This window comes from Centrocercus urophasianus, unplaced genomic scaffold, assembly GCF_019232065.1.
Source record: "Centrocercus urophasianus isolate 14NV4802_14NV808 unplaced genomic scaffold, USGS_Curo_1.0 seq_9, whole genome shotgun sequence".
In the NCBI taxonomy this organism is placed as follows: domain Eukaryota; kingdom Metazoa; phylum Chordata; class Aves; order Galliformes; family Phasianidae; genus Centrocercus; species Centrocercus urophasianus.
Window position 1 is genome coordinate 40,876,466 of NW_024885532.1, and position 26,982 is coordinate 40,903,447.

Consider the following 26,982-nt stretch of genomic DNA (forward strand, 5'->3'; position numbering starts at 1 on the left):
TGCCTCATTTTTACCCCATTACCAGCATGTCACCAAGAAAAAATGCAGCTTTCTCTGCCAAATGTGGGCAATGTTAAAGATCCATGAAACAAATGCTCACACAGATTCGTAATCCAGAGTTTAAGCAATCAGTGCTCTGTAGAGCACTATTCAGCTACATAAACCCAATGAACTTCAGCTTTTGTAATTCTGCTGTGAAAAATACACACGAGCATATTGCCATACTGCTGCCCGCGCGCTTCGGAAAACACGCCAACTTCACACAAAGGACTCCTTGCTTCAGGCATCACCAGCAGTGAAGGGCACAGCCTAAATGAATAGGCTCTAAAGCAAAACAAGGTTAAATATATTAAGTTCTTGCGTGGGAGATCTTGGAGAAAAAGCGGAGGATGGCAGAGAACACAGCATTGGTTCAATGCTGAGCCACCAGTGCGGTGTCTGGGGAAGATTTTGAGAGGTTGCACTAATTTAAAGTGCTGCTTTTTAGTATTCTAGGCCTCCTCCCCCCAGGGACCCTGGCCATAAAGGTTCCAGCAGGTCTCTCCACTGTGCTATCACTGACCAAATTCCACATGGAAAACGATGACAGTCCCTCCATCTAAACGCCCCCCGCAATTACAGCTTCTTATTAAATGAGTGGACATTTGAAATCGTTTTGGAAGGCTGCAATTACAGCACATGATTACTCTTTCCTGTAATTACTGCACATAAATACATGCCATCTAATAGTTTATTGCACTTTGTTACTGTACTTACAGTAAACAGAAACCAATATACACGTTTCATTCAGCCCATGTATTCTGACACCCGCATCAGATTTATCAATTTATCTTCATTACAGCCCCTTGTGCTGTTACTGTCAGTCTTCTTAGAGCTATGCTAAGGCAGTGAGAAGATGGATGAGGCTCATGTACATGGACTTGCTGCTGCAGCAAGGCACTTGAGAGGCACAGTCACCCTTCCAGTCATACCAAGTTGGCTAAAAATCAGCTGCATTAAGCCAGTGCTCTGCTCTCATTTCTCCTCCTCATAAATTATGGTACATGATTTGGACCTTGGAAGGTTAAGTCTGTTATAGGAGTAGTTTGAAACCTACTGTCTCCAGTTGCTTTGTCACCGTGGCAAAGATTTGACCATGCTACTACTTTTATTCCAACAACAGGCTCAAAATAGGTGTGTTTTCCACCATGACAGATATCAGAAGATATTTCTGAATGAATCTACAACGATAAATCTAAACCTACGGCCACAATGAGGTCTCCCCAGAGACTTGTCTTCTCCAAGCTAAACAAGCTCAGTTCCCTCGGACAACATCTATCCAAAAAAAGAAAGAAGTGAAAGTAAGAAAAGAAGGAAGCCTATAGCCATAGTGCTGATCTGTCCAATTATTGGAAAAAAAAAGAAAAAAATACATACAGATCACCTGAAAACTGCAATTCACCTCTCCTGGAAATACATTATTGCTTTCATTTCCTTGCAAACTAAGCAGGTAACTATAAGAACTGCCTTTCTTGTTTTGGATGAGTATATCCCAATTATCCCAATACATATCCCAATTATAGACTCTTCAAGAAAGTGTGTGAAATAAAACAAATGCTTTTGGTTTACTTCATGTGGGACAGAAACGTAATTAAGTGGTCATTTCCCCCTGCTTCTGGCAGAAGCATTCCATTAGTAAGAATCCACTAAAGAAGAGACCATCCTGCATAAAATCCAGTGACATCCAATCTCCCTCAAAAGCAGAAAAATACTCCCTGATACCAAGCACTGAATAAAACCTGCACTTTTCCAACACATTATAGATGTGTAGAAAAAATTAAGCCCTACACTCAGGAGCTGGAAAAAAAATAGTGTTGGCAATGCCACAATGCCACAGTCAATGAAAGATGTGGTAGAAGAAATACATCTTTTTTCAAAGAAGGTCATTCAGGGAGGAAGGAGGAAGAGACAGATGGATAATCTGAGTTTAAATGCACAGTGAGCCCTTGCTGAGAACTCGTGTTTCCTCTGACACTGACAGGCATAGAAGAGACACTCTAAGCCATCACCTGGAGACAGCAATGGCAAAATTAATAAGGGCTAACATCATCCCTGTTTATAGAATTGTTGAATCACACAATATCTTGAGTTGGAAGGGACTTATTAGGATTACTGAGTCCAGCTCCTGGCTCCACACAGACCACCCAAAATCCAAACCTGGTGTCTGATAGCACCGACCTGTTAGCTCATCTTGCTTTCCAGATAATTTTTGCAATGATATAGAAGTACTGCTGCTAATGAAATCAACTTGGTTAACAGTGGCCAACATGAAGTAGCATCCCTGTCAAATTCAGGGGGAAAAGAAGACAGCTTATTAAAAATAATTAACAAGTGGTATCTAGGAAAGATCTGTCAGTGCTTCACACATGTATTGGGCAAAAGAGACCAAAGACAGTCAGGTCATGCACTATTAGAGCTTTTCAAAGGGAGCCAAATTTGCTGTCTTTTACAGCAGAGAGACTCCCGAGAGAAAGGTATGAAATGGAGCTGGAAGGGAAATACTGCACCATGGGAAGATTGTGGTTGTCTTGGCAATGAAGGCCTTCCCAGGGGGTTATTAACACAGCAAGTCAAGCATTAAATAAAACGCTTTTTGAGGGTGTCAGAAGAATGTGCACACCTTGGCATGCCCAGCTCTGGAACTCCAGCAGCTTGTTTGTTCTGATCCAGAGAATTCCCCTTCCAACAGGCAGTGCTGGGCAGTGCTCCTTAGCAGCTCAAGAGGTTGATTTGGCCATCGAGCCAAATCTCTCTCCTGGACAGCATCCCCAGCTGGGTTTTACAACATGGTCCTGCCCCCATTTCTCCATGAGACTGTCTCAAATCTCCACATTCAGGTGCTTTTCTTCTCTACAGCCTGCCTTCCATATGGTTTTACTGCTCCCCATTCACAGAATTATAGAATCATTAAGGATGGGAAAGATCGATAAGATCATCTAGTCCAACCACCAACCCATCAGCACCATGACGCTGGGAGCACCCTATGATACTTTTCCTCAATTGTGCTTCCTGTCTTCAGAATCTTATAGACAGTTATTTTCACAAATGAGACAAAAACCAGAGGAAGGAATACATTAACCTATATTGAATTGATAACTAAACTCTAATTCTTACAAGCAATTATATATATATTTTTGTTCTTTTTGCTGTAAAAATTCCCCATCACTACAGGAATCCTCTGGCAAATGTAATTGTGGCATGTTTCACTGCGATCTGATAGGGAAGCACATGAATGTGAAAAAGACTTATAGACCTAAGATTCTCATCAATATATATATTTCAAAATCAATGCCAATTTCATTCAGTTTACGACCTTCTCTGACCGTATAAACTGGAAAGCTTGCAGTTATTTGAACACATGATTACTTAACAGTTTCCAATTTAATAAATCGTAACAAGGGCAAAATCCTTTTATTCCCTTCCATTTATTTATGGCCTGGAATGTGTGGGAATCTACAGTGAATTATCAAGGAAAAAACCTACATAAAACAATGTACAGTAGTAAATTAAGAACAATTTTGGATTTCTAGCAAAAGAACCCTCAACAAATATGGAATATAAATAAGTGTATTTTACTGCATTTTGCTGTGAAATAGTGACTGCACTGGGAACTATTTTATTCAGGCGCTTTTTAATTTGTATGCATTCGAAAATAATTTCCGAGAATATATGGTTGTAATGATTGATGATGTGGGACAATATGGCCATATTTCACTTGTACCAACATGAATCAAGAGCTCCTTATTTCACAAACTGACATGAGAACAGTCAAGGAAAGCACTACCATGGTGTACAGCAGTGCAAAAGAGACAGTAAACCAGTACACGAATATTTCAATCCGTACCCATTATATTGAAGCCGTTTCTAAACATTCCATTAAGATTAGATGAAGGAAGTGGTTGGTGCACTCTCTTCTGAGGGCAATTTTTTTATTTGAAAATTGTCATTGGTGGCCCCAGTGAGCAAAAATTAAGGAATTAGTCATTGATTCTGAAGATGCAATGAAAGTGAATATGGTCAAAATTTGCTTTCATCAACCAGAATACTCTGAATCTTAGATTTGGGATGAAAACTCTAAACATGTTTAACTTCAGAGACAGGAAATGTGCCCATAAACTTCAAGGTTACTCAAGCTGCAAGAAGTTCTGTCCATACAAACCTTGGCAGGGTTGTGGTGATACCACTACTGTTAGAACAAGTATTTTCCTCTGTGATATTCTACAATTCTCTTACAAGTAAAACTTAAGGGCTACCATGAAAGATTTAACTGAAACAGATTAGAAGTGGAAAACAAACGTTGTGCACATTTGTTTCATTTTTTTCCCATGCTTGTGAATTGCAAAATGTATTTTTTCCTCCGTATAATCAGGCAATTCCCATCTTTGTGTGAGTCAGTATATGTTGAGAGAAGGGAGAATTCCACTTTCTTGGCATAGGAAGAAGTGATTTTAAACTATAAAAATCAGTTAACCTTTTAACATATATTTTCCACTTAATCTTACCTCCAAAAAATGCTCTGCTTGCTGTTCTCGATCCAATTTTCTTGATGTTGTTGTAATCAGACCTGTGAACAGAGAATGATATTTGACTGTCAATACCAGTTGAAAAATATATATCTCTATCGACCAGAAGACCAAATTCATTTTTCAAACACTCAAAGGGAAAAAGTCTATTTGAAGCTATATCAGCCACAGATTTCTTGACATCTGTCAAGCCTTTTCTTTTGCAGCACAGCCATTATGACTTTCTGACTAACAATGAATCTTTACAGAAAAATGCTGCGAGAAGAGTAACTGAAAAACAGTGAGCTGTGCATCTCTCCTTAACATGCTGCATTTATTATGCTGAATAAAACACCTTAATAAAGAATCACTATTTGTCTTATGATTAAGTGCTTCATTGAATCATTTGCATTTGACTCAGATCCTTCCATAAAAAAAACTCATTAAATATTTCAGAGTTCTTAAACAATTAATGGGATAGGATGCTGATTACCTCCATGCCAAGAATGCTTGACAAAGAAGATTATTTCTGTAATAACTACTTGTATATGTAATGATTTCCAAATGTAATCATTCTAAGGTATTAAAGATTTTGTACCAAAATTTCATCAATTTGTTCCATGATCAAATTGAGTCTTTTGAATAAAGTATCTTATCACACGAGTATGATCAAGAAGTCTTTTCTTCTAAAGCAATTTTATGACAACAAGTTGGGAGGTGGTGTCGATCTGCCTGAAGGTAGGGAGGCCCTGCAGAGGGATCTAGATAAGCTGGATCGCTGAGCCGAGGTGAATGGGATGAGGTTCAACAAGGCCAAGTGCCGGGTCCTGCACTTTGGCCACAACAACCCCAGCAGTGCTACAGGCTTGGGGATGAGTGGTTGGATGACTGTGAAGAGGAAAGGGACCTGGGGGTGCTGGTTGATGCTCGGCTGAACATGAGCTGACAGTGTGCCCAGGTGGCCAAGAGGGCCAACGGCATCCTGGCCTGCATTAGAAACAGTGTGACCAGCAGGAGCAGGGAGGTGATCATCCCCCTGTACTCAGCACTGGTGAGGCTGCACCTCGAGTACTGTGTTCAATTTTGGGCCCCTCACTACAAGAAAGACATTGAGGCCCTGCAACGTGTCCAGAGAAGGGCAAAGAAACTGGTGAGGGGTCTGGAGCACAGGGCTTATGAGGAGCGGCTGAGGGAGCTGGGATTGATTGTTCAGTCTGCAGAAGAGGAGGCTCAGGGGAGACCTCACTGCACTGTACAACTTCCTGAAGGGAGGTTGTGGTGAGGAGGGATTTGGCCTCCTCTCCCAGGCAACAAACAGGACCAGAGGAAATGGCCGCAAGTTGTATCAGAGGAGGTTTAGGTTAGATGTAAAGAAGAACTTTTTCTCCCAGAGAGTGGTCAGGCACTGGAACGGCCTCCCAGGGAGGTGGTGGAGTCGCCGTCCCTGGCAGTGTCCAAGAGGCATCTGGATGACGTGCTGCGTGATGTGGTTTAGTGCTTGTGGTAACAACGGTAATGGAAGGTTGGTTGGACTAGATGATATTGTAGGTCCTCTCCAAACTTGTGACTCTATGATTCTATGATTCTATGCTGTGCTTTCAGAAATGATTAACGTCTTGTAAGATGTGTAGCAAGTAAAGAAAATGAAGTACTTTACAAGTTCCCTCAAGAAAAGCGATGCACACTGCTCTATGAACACAGGTTAGTTTTTACTTTTTCTCAGTAGAGATTTAAAGGTCAGATTTGAGTTTCCTCCACAAAAAACATTTCTTTGAATGGGGAAATTCCTTGTTTGAATGTTGTCTGATATACTCAGACAACAGTAAAGGGACTGATTTCCCCTAGAGGTAAAGATGTTTTTGGAAACAATGCCAGTGGACAAAGTAGTTCTTCAGAACTCCTCCTCTGTAAGACTATCAACAAAGACAGGAAAAGGACTCCCTGTAGTACTTATAATATCTACTTATTTGATCAGAGCAGTCAATCACCTAAACACAAATCCGTGATAACTGCAAATTCTGCAGAAAACAACTGCAACAACATTTTATAGAGCCTCTAATTCCTGAAAGTTTCTACAGCTGCAACTCCTCATACACCGTTGCCTTCTACTTAGAGGCATCACTTATCTGTGTTAGTGAGAAGCGGGGGAAGAGGACAAATTGTGGATAAAGAAGGGAAAATAGTACTTGAAGTAATGGAGAGGAAAGTCCAGTCTGCCTCCCATATTTCAGGCTCATTATGAGATCTACCAGACCCCAGAAGTGACACCCAAGGGGATATTGCAGGCACCAGATTGGATCATTAGAGCCATCTCAGTAATATTATTACATGGAAGAACAACCAGGTGCTGGCAAAAGGCTGAAAAAGCAAAATAACTGGTATTTCCTGCGCCAAGCAATTGTAAGTCTTCAAAACAGTTACACCATATGGGAGACTTCTACTCACTGCATGAGTTTAAACAGACATGACAGCATGGATGACAAATTGGTGTCATTCACACAAGATTCCCCACGTCTAGAGAAGACACAAGGAAGAAGTTCTAAGTTATGAAAGAAGCGTAGCTTCAATAAATTGATTAAACAAAAAATTCAGATTTGAAATATCCTTATTTGTTTTTCACACGGTCTCTATGGAAATTAATTGTGCATGACCTAAGTTCAGTAAGGAATATGATCATTTTTTATACTGTCTTTCACATTCATCCTTCTTACTGGGGTACTGTAAATTACAAAGACCTTCCCCTTAAATAATAAATGTTTAGAGTATTTACTATGCTGAAATATTAGTCAGCTCCCCCCACATACTGGGGAATGCTCAGGCAACTCTGTAAATCACAGACTTCTGTCCTTATCACCTACTTCAGGCAAAAGATTTCACTTCTGCTTTGAAGACCAAGAGCTAACATCTGACACTGAGCATCACTCACAGAATTTATAGTGCTTGTCTCTCACTAGTAAAACAAAAGCAGTCTCACACAATCGCTGTTCCCACTACAGGTTTGGGATTTTTCTTTTTTTCTTTTTTCAGTGTAGGGCCTTTTGGGCTGCCACAATGGTCAGAGTGCTTGCAGAACTGAATTTACTTCTAAAGGGGGTATCTGAACACATAGCAAGAATCTACAACAAAAGTGCCTATATTTTAAAGTAAACAGATCTTAGCAGATTTAGTACCAAGACAGCAGCTGCTCGTGAAGAACAGGTAACCAAGCAAACAGATTCAACAACCAAGTCCTAATACTAAAACGCAGCTGCCCTTAAAGAGTGCTACAAAATACTTCTATACAGAGTTCTACCACAACAGTTTATTTAATTATGGTTATGTATTGGTACAGATATGAACCTCGTTCTTTCAGATTATAAAGCTGCATTCCAGGGAACTCTGCTTTAGATATATTACTGACAGTGAAAAAGGAAAAAGATTCCAGTTATGTTTACTACACCAGTTCCTTCATGAGTTTCATGAGAATGTTGCTGTGTCCCTCTTGTATTTAGTACAAATACATAATAGTGGTAATTTTTAGCAGGTTGTTTAACTTCCTTTTACAAATCCATAACCACTGAAAGAAACTTGGTTTTGCACAAGAGAATACACCCCAACTGCAGTTCTTTTGTAACTGTACTGTATCATCATACTGTTATGTTAGAAAGGCATTATCTAAAGAAAATAACTTGCAGGTCAATATATGCCCAAAGTAATGATGCTGGGCTGCACTGATACAAAATCTCAGGGGGACAATGATGAAAAATGACCATTTCTTTTTTTCCCATCTTCAATATGTGCCATAGCTCTTGTAGACACAACCATCTGGTCAACTGTCCGAAGCCAGCTGGGAGATATAGCAGGCATTTTTCATAAAATAGCAAAAATGCTAACAAGCTTCAGAAGTCATACCACACCACTCAGATGGTTTATCTGAAATTTCCAGGGAAACAACATGGTTCTTCTAGGTCCAGGAGATATTTCTAAGTGTGATGACTCTTAAAGAACAGCCAGGAAAGTGAAGAGAAAAACCGGGTGTGATAGAAAAGTTATTTGTGATAAAATCATCATCAGGGTTATGCGATTCTGTTCCCTGAATTTCTTACTTTTTCTTGAATTTCTGACCTAAAACATCTCAGTGTGCATCCTGGCACCTTGGCTCCTCAGGCCAGAAGCAGACTTTCTGACAAATTCAGGAACGTTGCTTGCTCCAGCATTTCAGGTTGGAGACAACCACGTTCTTACATAACTTACTTTTCTACAAATTCTCTTACTTTTGATATTGGAATACTCTTTCCATCCTAAATAAATTAACAGTTATTTTTCTCCTCGTGTTACAGAGTTTGGAAAAGATGGAAGGTGACTGAGCTCACCCTGTGCAGTATGTCCTGTAATCCTGCTCTGAATTTTGGCTGGTCCTGAATGGAGCCAGGTGTTGGACTCAATAATCCATATGGATCCCTTCCAACTCGGGGTCCTCTATGATTCTGTGATTCTAAGCCCCAGTTTAGACACAGAACTTAGAGTTAATGTCAGGTATGTGTGTGCCCATGGAGGCGTGCAAATGTATGCGTATACATCTACGCAAGATGACATAAAGGCAGGAATATGAATTCAATGCCTGATGCTTTACAATGGGTTTTACAGAAAACTATCTTTATTAGTAATAAAGCCATCAAACCTGGCAAAGGAACAGCAACTCGTTGGTTCTATCACGTCACCCAAGCTGTACTTTGTTATTCAGAACTGGAACAATGTTCTGTCTCAAATAAGAGTCTTTTGTGATGCATTGTATTTTTTGAGCAGTGTTCTGCTTGGACGCTTAGACGTGGCCATGCCAGATGAACGTATCTGAGAAATACCTCAAATTGACAATTGCTCTCTGATGATATGCAGGTAGTAGGCTCAATCTAGAGCAATTCCACTGCAATCAAGGCAGATCCACAAATTTATGCTAGCAAAGAACTTTGTACAGTGCCTGTAATCTTTGCATTTTTATTGTCAATAGCACATGAAAAAAGAAAATTACTAACTTACTTAATGTAAAGGAGCAAAGCAAACAAATTTATATTTCATGTAATTTGAGGCCAAAATCTTTCATTTCTGTAAGTTCTGTATCTATATTTGCATTTTGATATACTTCCTTAGAAGCTTGTGATACTGCCATTTATTTCTACTGCAGCTCCAAAATTTAAATTGAAGTCTAACATTTTTGCCAATCTGTATCAAAGCTTGTATTGTCCAGTACAGAAAATGGAAACATATTTTATATGATGGCCTAAAGATAACACATGTACTTAAGTTTATGATTATTTTTATTATTAACTTGCCAAGAAACATAGAGTAATGAGCAAGCAGGGTGCGAGTTTTGAGAAAAACAGACATATGACTAAAGGCAAATAGTGACTTGCCACATACTCTCAGAATCATTGAGGGGTTTGGGTTGGAAGGGACCACAAAGCCCTGGCATGGGCTGGTTGCCCCCACCAGCTCAGGGCCCTTCCAACCTGGCCTTGAGCTCCTCCAGGGATGGGGCACAACAGCTCTCTGGGCAGTTGTGCCCAGAATTTCCCCCAAACAGCTAAACTAAGTCTCCCCTCTTTTAATTTAAAACTGACCCCCTTTGTCCAATCACTACACTGCATGACAGAGTCCATTCCCACCTTTCCTTCAGGTGCCTTTTAGGTACTGGAAGGTCACTATAAGGTCTTCCTAGCGCCAACTCCTTCAGCCTGTCTCCATAGGAGAGGTGCTCTAAATCTTTGAGCATCCTTCTGGCCTCCTTTGGACCATGCCCAGCTCCACGCCCAGGGACCAGACCTGGATGCAGTACCATAGTAGGGCCTCATGAGAAACCTCCATGTGCCTTGTGCACTTAGGTAAACAGACAACATTATAGAAATGCATACATACATACGTTCTGTATATATGGTCCAATATTTGAATACGTGTATGGCTTTTTATATATATACCCAATGAAATGAACGTTAAAAAGTATCCTAAAATACACTAATTTAGAGAGTTATACTAGTTCTGGTGTTCACCGGTGCTTATTCATTCTACATATATGTATTGTTTTAAACATTTGTGTCAGAAATAGATTGCACTTGAAGAGCCATGGAAGAAAAAATCACCCAGCTCTGTTGACCATAAAGCCTATGGTAGAGGTAACTTCTAAACACCTGAACAGTGCACAGGGAAACACTGTGGCACGTGTGCTTCTTCTGATGCTTATCTTCTGTGCATCCAGATCAGCCCAAAGCTGCAGGTGTGATCCTGAACTGAACTGACCTCTGACTTAGAAGAAATTCACATATTTTTCAATAGCACAGCATTTTGGGACCAAAAATCAGTTTGCTACAGGCTATTTTCTAGCACAGATTGAATTTCCCTAATATGGCTATGAAGCCAAGGAGAGTTCAATAGCCTTCTCCTTATGAAATTAAATTATTTTCTTTCAAACTGTAGATGGATAACCTTACCTGAGTTATGTTGTGAAGTCGCACTTAAAAGATAACAGAATCTGGTATGGAGACACAGCATATTTTACTGCTGGCTCTGGAAATACCGCAAATTTTATGGGATAAAGCATTAATTTTTTGAAAATGAAATTTTAAAGAACTCCTTTATTAATATCTCATTTCTAAACTTGGTTTAGATGAGATATGAAGAGAGTACACGGCAGGTAATACAGGCTAAAGTGAAAGAAGACAAATATATTCTTCTGTTTTAAGCTGAAGACTGAATGTCTTCATAGGCATACAAAGATGAGCAGGAAAACAGCTCTCTCCCCCTCCCCAGAAATTTAACTGAATTCAATTTACTGCACGCTTTACTGTTCATCAGTAAATCACCTTTTTTTTTTTTTTTCTTCCAGCCATGCATACTCATAAAAACAATTCATAAAATACAAGTGCGGATGGGAGAGAACTAGGACTAAGAGCTTCAGGTTATGGCTCAGAGCTTTTCTAATATCTTATAGTTGGAGGCAACTTTCTCCTAATAAAGGTATTGATCTTCATCTTATCAGAAATCAATTCTGAGTTGGAAGCAAGAATACAAAATTGGAGAGGCTCTTCTGCAGAGGTACCGTGCCCCATTTGATGCTCAGCCCACAACACAAACAATTCCCAAACATCTTTCTCAAGCATTGTTAGGAATAAGCATACAGAAAGAAAACCACAGTAGGATATCAAAGGGAACTTTGTAGAACTACCCTTGGAAGCTCTGCTTGGGGAGAAAAATGCCTTGGGACTGTTTGCTGAGAACATGGCTCTTTTAACCCAACAAGTGAAACAGACAAAAGAACCTCTAAAGCAAACACTGCTTTTCCAAAAATGCTCCATGAATTCAGTGACTGGTTATACAGACTGCCTGCTCCCGCAGGCTGATTGTGCAGAAATTCATGTGGGAACACACGGGTTTACTGATGAGTTTATTAGAAATCTCAAATATTTATTAACAGCTGACACACAGGTACGAACGCAGCCTACGTATTCTGAACACAGATAAGAGCACAGAGCTGTTCAGAAATACAGCCATCAGCTGTCAGCTGTCCCACTGCACTCTGATAGCATGAAACTAAATTTGGGGCTTTCAACGGGAAGGAAAAAAGGGAGCAGCCAAAACAAACAGCATCAGGATTTCCAACCTAATTCAGGAAAGTAAAACTATCAAGTATTCCTAACCACAGAAATGCAGAAATGAATAGCAATAACCAGGGTAATTTTATTACCCACAGGCAGTGAGAGGCACTGTAAACACTCCAACAGCACATTCATCTCCTGCAATAAATTAGAGATAGACAAAATGAAATTGAATTTCAAAGATAAATGATAGAAAATGATGTAAATTTTACTTGGAGATGTAAACAAACATATCATTTTATATAATTACACATGTAAACCTCTAATTTAAGAAGACTGTATTTTGATCTAAATGAATGATACTTTATTGAGCAAGAGAAAAAAAACAGCAGGCAAGACTGTGCAATTACGTGAACGAGGGCTGCCTTATTGTTTTTCCAGAGGTGACAATGAGCAGAACGACCTCTTTGAAAATAGCTAGGTATCAAAAGTGATTGCTTTTAAAAACAGTTATGTTTTCTAATGTGTGGCTCTGAGGAAACGAAGAAAGTAAAGAACAAGCAGAAGAAAACTCCTTTTTTTGGTTGGACCTTCTGTTTCTTGCGAGACTTTTCTTAGCTTTTTCCTGAAAATGTGAAAACTCTGCACAAAATGCAAAGTGAACATTTCTTTCAGTGAAGAATTTGGATTTTGCCTTTAAAGGTAGCTTTTGGTTTGTTGTTGTTGTTCTTAAACTATGTTTAAAAGGCAATATGGTGTGACAGTCTGTTCTGCCTTTTGGAATGGAGGGCTCCACGGGACTTCCCCTTCTCACAGAACGGGTTGGGTTGGAAGGGACCACAAAGTCCCCCCTGCTGTGGGCTGGTTGCACCCACCAGATCAGGCTGCCCAAGGCCCATCCAAGCTGGCCTGGGAGGAAACCTGGGCTGTAGACCCCTATCACTCACAGCTTTCTCCCTCGCTCTGTCTTCAGCTGCAACACCATGACAAATCTCCTACAAAGGGGAGGTGACTTATGCTGTGGGGACACAAGCCAGCTAATGCCATGCTGCCTACCAGAGACCCATAATAAACCCGCCAGCCTTTCTTTCAGTGAACTAAAGAGACTAAGATCCTTTGGCTTCCTTTCCTTTCCATTTTCCATTCATCTTCCTACATTGCAGTTCCAGCATGCTGTCATCCACCCAGAGCCTAAGGAATGGAGAATGAATGCTGTGCTCCAATAACATCTCCACAGGCCCCATAAACCAGCCCAACCACTGCCTCAGTGCATGCGCTTTGAGCAGAGATGGGCAATCTTGTTTTCAGTCCTCAAATGCACTGCATATCTCATTCCATTTCTTTTCCTTGAACCCTCAGGTATTTTTCCTTTTCCCTCCCTGGCACCTCCTCTGTGTAAGATGACTGCTATTTCTGGATCAGAACCTCCCACTTTTGAAGCTGGCATCCTTGATGGGAACACCAAACAAGACCATTTGTCTAGCCAACACTTGAAACTGTTAATGCTCCTTTCAGCGTGGAAAATTCCTCTTTTAAGACTCATCACTTTTATTTCCTCCTCAGCCGGACCCATATGCACATATCAATTATCCTATTAATCTCCATGTCCTCATGCCTCATAAATTCTGCAGTGCAACCCTACCAAATGCATTACAGAAGTCCACGTAGATTACACATATAACATTTCTTAGAACATCATTTATCTTATCAATGACATCAAGGTAGGCTAGCACAATTTACTACTGCTAAACACATGAGCACTTTTATCCCATTTTCAATCTATTTCCATGTCTTTAATTCTACTGTCCTTCAAAACGCATTCAAAAGCCTTGAAGATGACGGAGGTCAGACAAAAAGAAGAGTAAACACAAGGTCTATTCTTCACACTGCCCTCCATGGACATTCCATTTGTTATCTCCCACTTATATGACTCCACTCCAAGATTTGACAATACTTTTCAATAAGTAACTGCCTACAGGAGTCCAATTTAGCTTTCCTACACTTTGTATGGAAATTCACAGGTTGTGGGCTATGGAGTTTTCAAAGTTCAGATCCTTTATTTAGGCTTAAATGAGTACATAAGAACAGAAAGAGCATTCGTATCTTCCTTTGTTTCCATCCCTAACAGAGTGCAGTGCTGCCTAAAAACCTCATTGCTAATATGATGCCTCAGCACAGATTTTAACATCCCCCTGCATTGCTTTCATTTTCAGCGAGAAATTGCAGAATTCTGTTTGGGTTATAATTAGCATGTAATTGTTACTTACAGGAATAGCTATAAATATATCTAACTGGTGGCTAGCTTAGTAACCAGTGCACATAATCATTATACAATTTTCTTTAATTTTTTTTTGTGCACAAAGGCCTCATCATTCTGCAAAAGTGACAACTGAGCCTAACTAGAATCTGGTTATAATTTATGCTAATGAATTTCACTGTTTGCAGTAGAGGAGAGTTATATAATACGGGTGATGGGGTGGGTGGTGACACCTTCAGTGAAAAGGGGACATGCAAACGCTTCTCATCCCATCCTGCTTTGTTCCATCTCTTTCTTTGGCATATTATGATGTAACAACAAAGGCAGGAAAAAGTAATAATAACTAAGTCCCCAGTGTATGCTTTTGTATAACACATACCTAGGCTGCAGCAGGCTAAGTCCTGGTGTTTTCTTTTCTCAGTTGTGGAGGAGATGTGGAGGTGTGTGCAGGGTACAGCTTCAGTGTTTTCTCCTCATCTGGACACCTTCATTACCTTCTAAAGACAAATGACTTTGCATCTTTTCATATACACCCTCAATGAGTGCTGCTCTTGACAATAGTAAAACAGGTCTGCTTTTCTCCAGCTGAGCTCAGAAGGCTTTCACCCTTTATTACCAACGATTGCCTCCACCAATTAGCACCCATTGGTGCTGGGAAAGCGGTGCCTTGTGCTAACAGCAGATTCCCCAGATCAAGTAAATCTCGTCTTTATCTCTAATAAAAAATGATTCATTGGTGATGTGACCTTCCTGATGCAGGCACAGAACGCAGAGCTGCTGAAAGAGGCCTCATAGAAAAGATATATGGCCTTCTTTGGTGACAAACAACCTAAAAGACAGACCTATGTATACCTCAGCTGCCCTTCCCAAGGCGGTCTCCTGCCTGGGAAGCAGCACTGAGACACTCTGTTTGGTTTATTGCTCACCCCCTGACTTGTTCAGTAACCTTCCATCCGATATTTGATGTCTCAGTGCTTCAGTTTCCCCTCCCATAAAAACTGGGATAATTGATATCTTTCTCCGTAAAGCGCCTCGTGATCAATAAAGGAAAAAATCACTTGTGTAAGAGAAAGGTATTGTTAACTAATAATCTCATAAAGCTCAGCCATAACAGCACTAAGCACTTTCCCAAAATTTATGGTTATGTAGGTAAAGAAAATAATTTCTTTAAAGAATAAAATTCATCTCTTTGGTTTCTAAGGTTTGCTGCTTTTTCTTTGCTCGTTCATACAGAGATTTACTTTAATTCTTAGCAATGGATAAAATGTAGTACTGGCTTTGACCCCTGACTTCAATGGCTTTGCACATAACAAATAGCAATAACACACAGAAGAACTTGAACATAAGCAGGAACTGCTTTTCTCTGCAGAACGAGGCCAATACGTCACCCTTGGTGACCAACTGTCAGAGCAGAGGGTCCCGCAGACAAGAAAATCTTTAGCTGAGGAAAAGCAGCAGAATCAGCCGTTGGCACAGAGCTCTCACCTGGGTACCAATGGTGAGATCCTCAGACAGCTCTTCCCATGCGTGCAGGCGGAAGGACAGCAGACCCAAGTTCTGCTGCTCTATCTGGATTCTCATCAAGACCCCAAGCACTGCACCCTGCTCTTTAGGAATGCACTTCAGTGTTACATGCAATCTATCTTGGCCACAGCAACTGGATACTCTACTCTTGAGTAGAGTAGGGAAAACCAACTTATGGAGTAATATAAATAAATAAATAAATATTGTTCTTCTCTTTTTAAAAGCCTTGCCATGAGTTTTGTTCCATTTAACTGCAACACTCTTATTTCAGCTAGCTTTAATCTAGACAACTTTTCTACCAGCTTCTCCATAAAATGGATGCCACGTTTAACTGTCTTGCTGACCACAAGCTGAGAACTATGAGGATAACACACACACACATTGTGAAATCTATTCTGTGCTAACCTATCATGACACAAAAGCCAGTTGTTATCGAACTACTGGATACAAAGGCTCTGAAGCAGAGTGGGATGCTTAGTGTGCTCATTTGCATCTCATTAGCCAGCATGCTCTTCCTCCTCAGAGCTATTTTCATAGTGGTATTGTTGTCCAAGCCCTGGGAACAAGTGGAAAGATTTGGGGCTTTGGATGCAGGCAGTTCCTTTCTACTTACTTTGCTCCTCTTTTACAATGAAAGGCTTTGCAAAGTGCTGAAAATGAACCATTTTTCCATTTTTAAAGCTGTATGGGTGGGGGGGGTTCAGTAGTTTAAGCTATCAGGAACAAATCTTGAATAACAAATAATACTTCAGAAATGTGAGCCTAATGCTCCTCTGCACAAGGTGCTCAGGCATGAAGGTTTTGATCAGAGAGGAAGAAATGAGATAGAACTTCCTTCTGATTTAAGTTTTGTTTGTACAAAGAACCTATTCCAGCAAAATGTGATTGCAAGCTCCCTGCTCAATGAAGGGCAAATATCTTCAATTGCAATCCAGTGCGATCAGCAGCTTTCTGTGTGCGTTATGAGCCTCAGCAAAGAGAACTGAACATGCTGGCTTCTGTCATTGTCTACATCTAAGACTGCGATGATTTCACCCTGTCCAATTCATTTCAAAAGCTGCAGCTTCCAATTAAAAGTACAAGTTGTCAGCCAGAATAAGTGTCTATCATTTGAGCCGGAGTAGTTTTGGTTTCTGGCAGATGTACTGCATCAAAGGGTTGATTTGTAGATCACTTACAAATTTTAGTCCAACAGTTAAGGGAATGAAACTGCCGCAGACACAGCACTCAGAAGAACACAAATTTACTTGAACTTCCCATAGTTTGCGGTATGTTTTGTAAAGCTGAAAATAAAACCAATTTCCAAAATGACTTTATGTTTTTTCAGAGGTACCTGAAAATTAATAAAAAATAATAAAGTCCAGGAAAGCTGTTATGGTTTAACCCAGCAGGTGGTTGAGCATCACAGCTGTTCTCTCCTTCCTTCCCGGTGGGACAGGAGAGAGAATAGAAAACAAAGTAGAACTTGTGGGTTGAGCTAAAACTCTTTATTAAGATAGAAAAAAGGAAAAGTATAATAATCATATATAAAAATAAATATATGTATGTATATAACAAGTGATGCACAAGCAATTGCTCACCACCCACCAACCAGTACCCAGCGAGCCCCCTGCGCAGCAGAAGAGAGCGTGATGAACTCCCACCACCTTCAAAATTCCTTCTGCGTGATGATATGGTATGGAATATCCCTTTGGACAGCTTAAGTCAGCTGTCCTTGTTCTGTCCCCTCCCAGCTCCTTGCACCCTTAGGTGCAAATTGCCTTGGCACTGTACAACGCTGCTTAGCAGCAGCTGTAACCATCAGTGTGTTGTCAGCATTGTTCTTCTAGAACCAAAACATAGCATCATACCAGACATTCTGAAGAAAACAATTCCATCTCAGCTGTAACTGAGACAAAAGTCTATGAACCTCAACTTCATATTCATTAACACCATCTATCACACAAAAATCACATTGTACTTAATAAATGTCAATGAATTCTGCATCAAAAGCCAGTGTGAGGTTGGGAGTTAATTCCTCCGCAGGTTAAGCAGATTTATCTCATTTTACAGATACAGAAACTAAGCTATAAAATTAAAAATGTGTAGAAGACTGGTGCAAACCATAGCAGGAGTGCATTTTTAACTCTTTAGTCTCTCAGGTCTTTTTTTTAAGAATGGGATCAATTTTGAGATTTCTCTTTGGGATAAAATGTGATTAGAGTGGCCAATGTCATACAAATGAAACCTAAAAAATCTTCAGATCAGAGGAAACCACGATTGATGGGCTAGGTTTCTAAGGCTAAGGCTCAACACCACTTTAAAACATCCCTCATGTGGCAGGAGGCTGAGTGGCATTTCATAGCAGGATGGTGTGACGGTGCTTCTAGTTCTGTGCTATATAAGCTTTGATGAAACAGTCAGGCGTTCTTTCTCACCCAAGTTACTCATTTTATTTTAGCATTGTTTTCACAGCAGTAGCACAACCCTATGTCTAAAAAAACTGCTCCTGCAGGGTACAAAAGGAACAGGTTACACCTGTTGTGGATCCTTGGGAGTGTACTTGGTGAGTTTAAACCCAGAGATATCACACAAATGGATTGGATATTGAAAATATATTAAGATGGAGGAAATAACCACCAACTTCTTTATAGCCCAGATCAAACTCTTCTACAGTGCACTGCAGTCAGTTGGGGTGTCACGGAGATCTGCACGCACTGCAAGCAGAGACTGGAGTGCACTTGGCAGCTGGGAAAAAGCTCCATCAGAGCCAGGACAAGCTCATCACAGCTAGCGCTTACTGCAACAACAAGCCCATGCTTAACCACATGAACAATAAACCACATTCCATCAGCATTCCAAAGGGCCGTGATATTTAATATCGTTATGCAGACAGCTCTGACTGCTCCTGCACAAGGTGCGGTGATGGTGCAAACACAGGGATGCACCATCACTGAATGTTTCTCTTCCACTCGCAATGCTTGTCTGAGTACGCAGAAATAGATCTAGGCAGAATGGCAACACAGAATCACAGAATCATTAAGGTTGAAAAAGAGTACTGAGATCATCCAGTCCAACCAGCAGCTCATGCCCACCATGCCCACTGACCACGGCGCTCAGTGCCACATTTTCACGTTTCTTGAACACTTCCCTGGGCAGCCTGTGCCACTGCCTCAACACTCTTTCTGAGAAGAAATTTTTCCTCATATCCAATCTGAACCTCCCCTGGTGCACCTTGAGGTGATCACCTCTCACCCCATTGCTGTTACCTGGGAGAAGAGGCTGACCCCCACCTCACCACAACCCACTGCTGTAGAGAGCAATACGGACTCCCCTGAGCCTCCTCTTCTCCACACTGAACAATCCCAGCTCCCTCTGCCGCACCCCTTAGGAGCTGTACTCCAGACAGCTTCACTGCCCTTCTCTGCACACGCTTCAGTGCCTCAGTGTCCTTCTTGTAGTGAGGTGCCCAAAACTGAATGCAGTCCTTGAGGCATGGCCTCACCAGTGCTGAGTACAGGGAGACATTCCATCCCCATGCTAGGCTTCATCACTCTCCCACCATTCTGCCAGGCTGGACCCTTTTAGTATCTGTGTGCAAGGAGTAGTCAGGAGGGACTGCTCCCACCGTGCAGCTCCTCCTGCAGCTGGAGGTCAACAGGGACATAACACCTGTGACCCCTATTTCTGCTGCAGAGATAACTTCAACTTCCTATTCAATTTTATTTCTAGGTCAAGATAAGAATGATAGATTAAAACCAAAAATAGCCGAGCACTCAGTCTATTTGTTGTGCTGCACCTCAGACAGCCGGCTGCTTCTAACTATGCCAGTTATTGATTTTTGTACCAAAACATTTACACTGGCACAACCCCTAGTGAGTGCAATTATGTGGGCATAAAGGTTCTTTGTACTAGCATAGAATATGAGATAAATAAGGTCATTTATACTGCTCTAACTGCATTCATTTCAGGGTATTTGTATAACTTTAATCATATCAGGGTAGTTAAAGCAATACAACTTGTGTCTACAGACAGAACCTCAGCCTAATGGTAATTAATACAGACACTTTCAGCCAGCCTGGTCTGCAAGGCTTACACTAGAAGCAGCAACTGACCCATGATGATCTGCAGCCCTAACAGAAACCTCTATAAAACAAGCTCCACCTCCACTTGCTTTGGCCCCATTTGCAGGAAGGATGTTGTAGCAAGGAGGCCCTGAGAATTGCAAGTTGCCAGCAGTCGCTTTTCTCTTGAGTCTGGACAGCGGAACAAAGAAGAAATAATCAATTCACCAATGACATCTTGCTGTGAAAGGGCTGTGCCAGCACAAAAACGCTGACAGAGCAGTGGTTAACCCTGCACTGCCCTCACGGTGCTTCATTCACAAGTGAGCGGTGTGTGGGAGAGGGGCTGTTACTGCAATCAGTCCTGCAGGGCTTTTTGAGGCCATACAGGCACCATCCATCAGTAGGGACTTTGCTGTCAGCACTCTGCAAGGCAAAGGGACCTGCTTGGTGAGAGCTCTGGGTATTCATCAGGGTTGCTTTGGATGGAGTATGGTGTCAGGTCACCCTGGAGGCTGTGCCCTGCATGCTGTGTGATGTGATGGAGGGAAACAGCCCCTAGAAACAGGACCCCCTCTCCCACAAAGTCCCCCCAAGGGTTAAACTTCAACTCCCAAACACAGAAAACCAGCTTGTACTTTAGATGGAGAGTGGATTTGCCAAGAGACTGCTGAACCCATCACTGAGATAATGAGTAAACATTTTGCTTAGCTGCATACTCCCAGTCTTTTTTATCACTTTTCCCTAAATAGTAAGAGAACAATCTCACAGGAAACAAGAAGAAATTTCTCCTGAAGCAGTCATGAGTTCGATGGCCACAGGGCTGATGTGTGGGAATGCTGCCATGCAGAAAGGACCTGAGGCATGGAGCAGCTCAGTGACATGCTCGGTCTCAAGTCTGGATGTATGCATGGACAGGGGAAGCTCTGCAGTCCTGCAGCAGGACCACCTTCCACTTTGCCAGGTGTGTGAGTGGCTCATGCAATGTCAGAATGAAGAAAGGGCATGTATCACCTGTAAAGTATGTATGGCACAGATATGGCATACAGTGTCAGAATAATGGAACCCCTCACTACAAGGAAGATGCTGAGACCCTGGAGCATGTCCGAAGGGGGGCAGCGAAGCTGTGAAGGGTCTGGAGCACAAGTGGTATGGGGTATGGCTGAGGGAGCTGGGATTGTTCAGTCTGGAGAAGAGGAGGCTCAGGGGAGAACATATCGCTCTCTTCAATGGTGAGGTTGTGGTGAGGTGGGGGTCAGCCTCTTCTCCTGGGTTACAGTGATGGAATAAGGGGTGACGGCCTTATGAGGTAACAGGTGAGGTTCTTGTTTGACTGGAAAAAATTCTTCTCAGAAAGTGTTGAGGCACTGGCACAGGCTGCCCAGGGAGGTGGTGCAGTCACTGTCCCTGGAGGTATTCAAGAAATGTGGAGATGTGGCACTGCAGGCCATGGTTAGTGGGCATGGTGGGGGTGGGTCTGGTGGTTGGCGACCCTGCACACAGCAGGGGGGTTGAAACTAAGTGATCGTTGTGGTCCTTTTCAACCCAGGCCATTCTATGATTCTATGATTCTGTGATCTTACTGGTCTTTTCCAGCCTTACTGACTGTGATTCTGTGATGGTTTTATGAATAAATGGTATGTATCATGTTTGAAATACATATGGCATAAATATGGAAAATTCCTAAAATAATAGACATGTATATTAAGAAACTTTGAGTGAAATACAGAGAAATTCCATTTGGAGGAGTTGGAATGCAATAAGTCTGCCAATATGAAACATAAGGTGGGATTAATTCTGGAATTATGACATGTAAATTTTGGTATCTACATGCAAGTTAGGGGACCAACACTGCACATTCAACTCAGTTGCCTACACTCAATCAGGCTTACGCTAGGAGTCTTTCTCTCAACTTTCACTGGCTCTTCTGTAGGTCGTGGGCATCTGTGCCATGCTCAGGTGTTTGAGGGCTCCTCATTTAGCACTACATGTCCTGTCTAGGCAAGCCATTACGCCATCAGCTTGAGAGAGAAAAGAAAACAGTCCCTTGCCTGCTGTGTCAAGTTTGTGGCCACACGAGGACACTGGCTAGAATTGCATACCTCCCATTGATGAATGATTTAGGGTCTCAAAAGTGATCTTAATTTCATTTTTCTTCTACATGGTCTCTTCTCTGCATCTTATCTAACACAGAGCTGTGCTAATTCATATCTTCTTATACTGCACACCACCATTGATAGCCTCCTTCCCTCACAAATCGTTTTGACAAAATTGGGCATCAAATGAAGTGCTTTTCTCACTGAATCTCAGCTTTCCAACACTTCTTTTTTTTTTTCCTCCTGAAAAAAACCCCACACCTCTCCATTACAGTGTTTTTAATTTCCATATTTTTCTCTAAATTTAGGAGTTTGGATTCAAAGATCCCACTGTGATGCTGAATAGTCTCGCTTAATGCTTTGATAGAGCGTTATGTTCCCACAGCTCTTGCGTCCCGGTGTCCCAAGAGGTTAAAATTTTGTGCTTAGGGAAAACCACAGCTACCCATAGGGAAAAGGCAAAGATTTACTTTGGACAGTGCATGGGAGATGTTGAGTCCCCGATCTTGCTCTGTACTGCTTCACAGGAATTATGGTTAAATCAAGTTGTTTGACAACTCTATATTAAAATACCTTTTACTGCGGGAAAAAACATACTGCTCCTGTAACTTTGCAGGAGCTACACCATGGCAACACTGTGCCCTCACAGGAAGAGAATTAATATTTCAACTGATATGAAGCCAAACGGTGCATAGGATGGAAGTCATCTTGTCTAATTTTAGCTAAGTAAATCTCAATGTACTGTCTAAAGCTGCAGTTTGAGTGTCTGCTGTGAGAAGCATAGGAAAGACCAAACAGCATCAGAATTGTGGCCTTTTCTCCACTGCTTCCAGACAAGTCAACACAGAGCTTAATTCTAAAACAGTGACATGAAAGCAAGGTAATCCCACCCTCACCACTACTTGCTCTGTTCCTCTCTCTTCTTTCACATTGGCAGACTTTGATAGGACAAGGGAGAATGGCTTTAAAGTAAAAGAGATGAGATTTAGGTTAAATACTGGGAGGAAATTCTTTACTCAGAAGGTGGCGAGGCCCTGGCACAGCTGCCCAGAGAGCTGTGGTGCCCCATCCCTGGAGGTCTCAAGGCCAGCTTAGATGGGCCCCGGGCAGCCTGAGCTGGTGGGGGCAACCAGCCCATGGCAGGGGTTGAATGTGGGTGGGCTTTGTGGTCCCTTCCAACCAAACCATCCTGTGATTCTGATTCTTCCCTGGACCTCTCAAATACATGCAGCATGTTTATGGGCAGCAGTGTCCTGGTATTTAGAAGTTCTGGTGTCTTTTGGCAATTCAGCCCTGAGGTTTAACTGTTTATACGGGCAGACTTAGTGAATGCAGTCACTTGTGTGAAAACACAAGCATCTGTGCTTGCAATTATGGCTGAATTCAGACTGCAACCTCAACTGTCAATAGCTTATTATCCTTTTTTTTTTTTTCCTCCAAATTGTAATACAACTCAATCGCATGCCCTAGCTACAAATTGTTCATTTTGATAAAGGTGCCGTGCACCTCCCAGTCAGGAGTGTGCTTTCTGTGTGCCCTCCCTGCCACCCTCGGTATAACACCGCAGCACTAATTGGGAAATTCCCTTCGATGTCAGCTCTCAGATGGCACTTGCCACTCCTGCAGCCTGTCATCGTGCTGCCTCCTGCTCTGGTGATGGCTGCTGGCACGGGCTGTGCTCGCAGCGCACTGCATTATTAGCAAGCTGTCAGACACCGGCAGCTCGCTGCCCACGTGCCAGCACGGTTATAGGGGTAAGAATGCTGTGCGTTAGGTAAAAATAACTGAACTATGGGAGTACAAATAAAGAAAGAAATCATAAGCCTAGTCTTTGGCTGAATGCTGTTTTGTTGCCTTTCCCGTGCCAAGCTCAGAAGTGTGTTTATGAGGTGGATGCAGGCTGATGTTGAAGAGAGGTAATTTATTTGCAAAATTCTTACTGCTCTGCTTTGATTGCTTTTAATGGGCTGGGCAGTGCCTGCAAACCAAGAGCTGAGGAGGGAACTTGAGCACAAGCTGTCTCAAGGAGAGGAGCACCAGAGCTCTGGGGTTCAGACATCAGCTCCTGAGTCCTTGCCCCACACTGCAGTGGCCAACCTGCAGGGCTCCTTCCTTGGCTTCCTGCACAGTCACAAGAAAGGAGAAGCTGCTAGCACAGTCTCCATACACCTGCCTGGGGTCAGTGTACAGGACAACGACTCCACTAGGGGACAATGAGTCCACCTCATGCCCACATCTGTGTTTCAGGCAGGAGATTTGCATTCTCCTGTGCAAATACCCATCCAAAGTGAACGTCCAGCTGTCAAACAGCGCATTCCTCTATACCGTCTTCCCCTACATAAGGAGCAGCCCCTAGGTTCAGCTTTCAGACTAACACTTCATTCAGATCTCTCCGGAGGACCATAAAAATGTGTGAAGAGCAGTAAATATTTCAAGAGTAACTCCACATTACTTCCCTCTTACCAGATCTTCCGCCTTTCTTGTTTCTCTTGCAAACCCAGGATATGACAATATCTTCAATTTGCAGCAGTGATAATTGTTCAAGTATTACATAGAATCACAGAATTGTTTGAGTTGGAAGAGACCCTTAGAGGCCACCTAGTCCATGTCCCCTTCCATGAACAGGGACACCCACGGCTCAATCAGGTGCTCAGAGCCCCATCCAGCCTGACCTTGAGTGTCTCCAAGGACAGGGCATCCAAAGAAATTATGAAGACAACAGGATAATAAAACAATTTACAAGCAAATTGAAGCACTTAGCAGCTCATCTGCTTGCTGTACCTATGAAATCAATAGCCAAAATCTTCCCTCCTGCAGTTTAGGAGTTTGTTTGGTTACTGTACTTCATTCATAGGCCCTAAATCCAAATGACCAAAAGCGAGATTCATTTACAGACACAGCTCAGGAAACTGGACAAAATCTGTGTCACTTCCAGTAACAGCTGAGAAATGCATTTCTGGAACATTTCTCACTTGCTTACACAAATGATCAATACAGGATTTGAAAGGACCATTTTAGCAACTACCAATTTTTTAAGCTGACACTTATGAGAATGCTTTTACAAATGATTCTCCCAGTACTGAAGATCTATTTCACTGAACCAAGCAAAGGCTGGGTAGATGCTGAACCCCTGGAAGACAAATGTGAATTCCTCTTGCCAAAACACCTCTGAGAAAGAAGATAGTGAGCAATATACTGGGTATGTGTGAGTCAAACTTTAATTTGAATTTTGGCTCTGCAGTACCAACTCAGTAGCCAGTTGGCAAAAACATAAATGAGCAATCACCTGTGCTCATTTTGTCAGATCTCATTGTGTTTCTTAGCACAGGAGTAAGGCTTGATGTGCTGATGGGGCTCCCATCTCTGGAAATCAGAGCCAAATACAAGTGATCACAGAAAGCCAGGCTTGCATCTGCTGAGCTGCACGGGGCTCCATTGCCTTCCACTGCAAGGGGCATGCCAACAACTGGGTCAAACTACTGCCAGAAACTCTAAAATACCGTGGCCTTGAATGGTGGCAGTGCATGAGCATGCTGACAGTGTCTGCTTCTGAGCCAGCCTGCCAACTGAACAAATCTGCACCTGAGGGAATCAGAGGTAATTGAAGTTAATGCTCAGCAGTACAATTTGTGTTTTTATTCTCCTAGCCATAAGGTACAAAGTCGTATTTCAATATTTTATTTAGTTTTTTAGATGTAATAATTTGGGGTGCTTCAAAAAGAGGTATCTTTAAAAAGTCAGGTTTTTTAGAAGAATAAAGAAAAGCATTTGTTGAAATCATATCTGTGCTCATTATTTCATTCTGGGTGCCCTTATACCAAAATAACTATTTTACTTTTCATAATCTGCCCGAATTTAGTTAATGACTTCAAATTAGCATAGATAAGTCCTATATTTAAATTTAGATCCCAAGAAAAACTCTTCAGAGCCAGTTGTATCAGTTAAATTCCTCCCTTTAAACAATGAAGTCAGGTACAGATTTTACCTGCTACAGCATCCTTCCCATAAATCAAGAGTTTGTGCTTTCTCATTGACACTTTCCAAGCACATGGTGACATCTCTGGGTACAGATCAAAGCCATGGGGAAAGTGGCTTCAGCTGGAGGCTATGTGACACAGAAGAACAGCCTTACTTCTAGAGCCTCTTCTTCACATCATAGAATCATAGAATCATTTGAGTTGGAAGGGTCATTTAAAGGCCACTGAGTCCAACTCCCCTGCAGTAAGCAGGAACACCTACAGCTCCATCAGGTGCTCAGAGCCCTGTACAGCCTGACCTAGAGTGTCTCTGGGGATGAAGCATATACCACCTCCCTGGGCAACCTGTGCCAGTGCCTCACCACCCTTAGTGTAAAGAACTTTTTCCTTAAATCCAGTCTAAATCTCCCTCTTTTAGCTTGAAACCTTTTCCCCTTGTCATTTCACAACAGTTCCTGCTAAAGAGTGTGTCCCCTTCAAAGTATATGTGTTGCCTGTGACTTCAGCTGGAAGAGGTCAAGCCAAGTGCACCCACCTCTGCAGGCAGTGGAAAAACTGCATAAAATCCAATGCTGTTGGAAGAAGAGGATCTGGCTACAAAAGCTAAGTGATCTCTACAGATATGAGGTAATGGAAAAATTCAGCCACTTCTGCTCTTCAGAAAAACTGGGAAGAAGGTAAAATGGGGGACAGTGGGGTAAAACAGCTGTAATTAGTGTGAGTAAAAAACAGAAATCTGGAAAAGAAAAATAAGAATATGACTGCACATACATATAATACAAGAAATAACGGAGCTCTAAGGCTTTGTAGGCTTTGTAGGTCTTGTGGGGAATATGTGACTTCTCTGCTGAATAAGGATGGGAAGAAAGGAAGAGAATGCAATGAGGATGAGTGGCCTCTCCACACGAGGCAGCTGATGGATCAGACAGACCTGTCTGACTCTCCCATGGAGTGGAAGTTAAGAAAATACTACAACCAT

The 26,982-nt window shown here is 41.9% G+C and overlaps 1 protein-coding gene across 1 annotated transcript in view; it reads right to left on the bottom strand.

The window, feature by feature from the left end:
• Nucleotides 1-26,982, bottom strand: part of FAT3 (FAT atypical cadherin 3) — a 361,667-nt gene that overhangs the window by 130,438 nt on the left and 204,247 nt on the right. Inside the window, 1 exon segment of the mRNA XM_042839287.1 lies at nucleotides 4,542-4,603. Within this exon segment, the coding sequence (XP_042695221.1) occupies nucleotides 4,542-4,603 (62 nt within the window).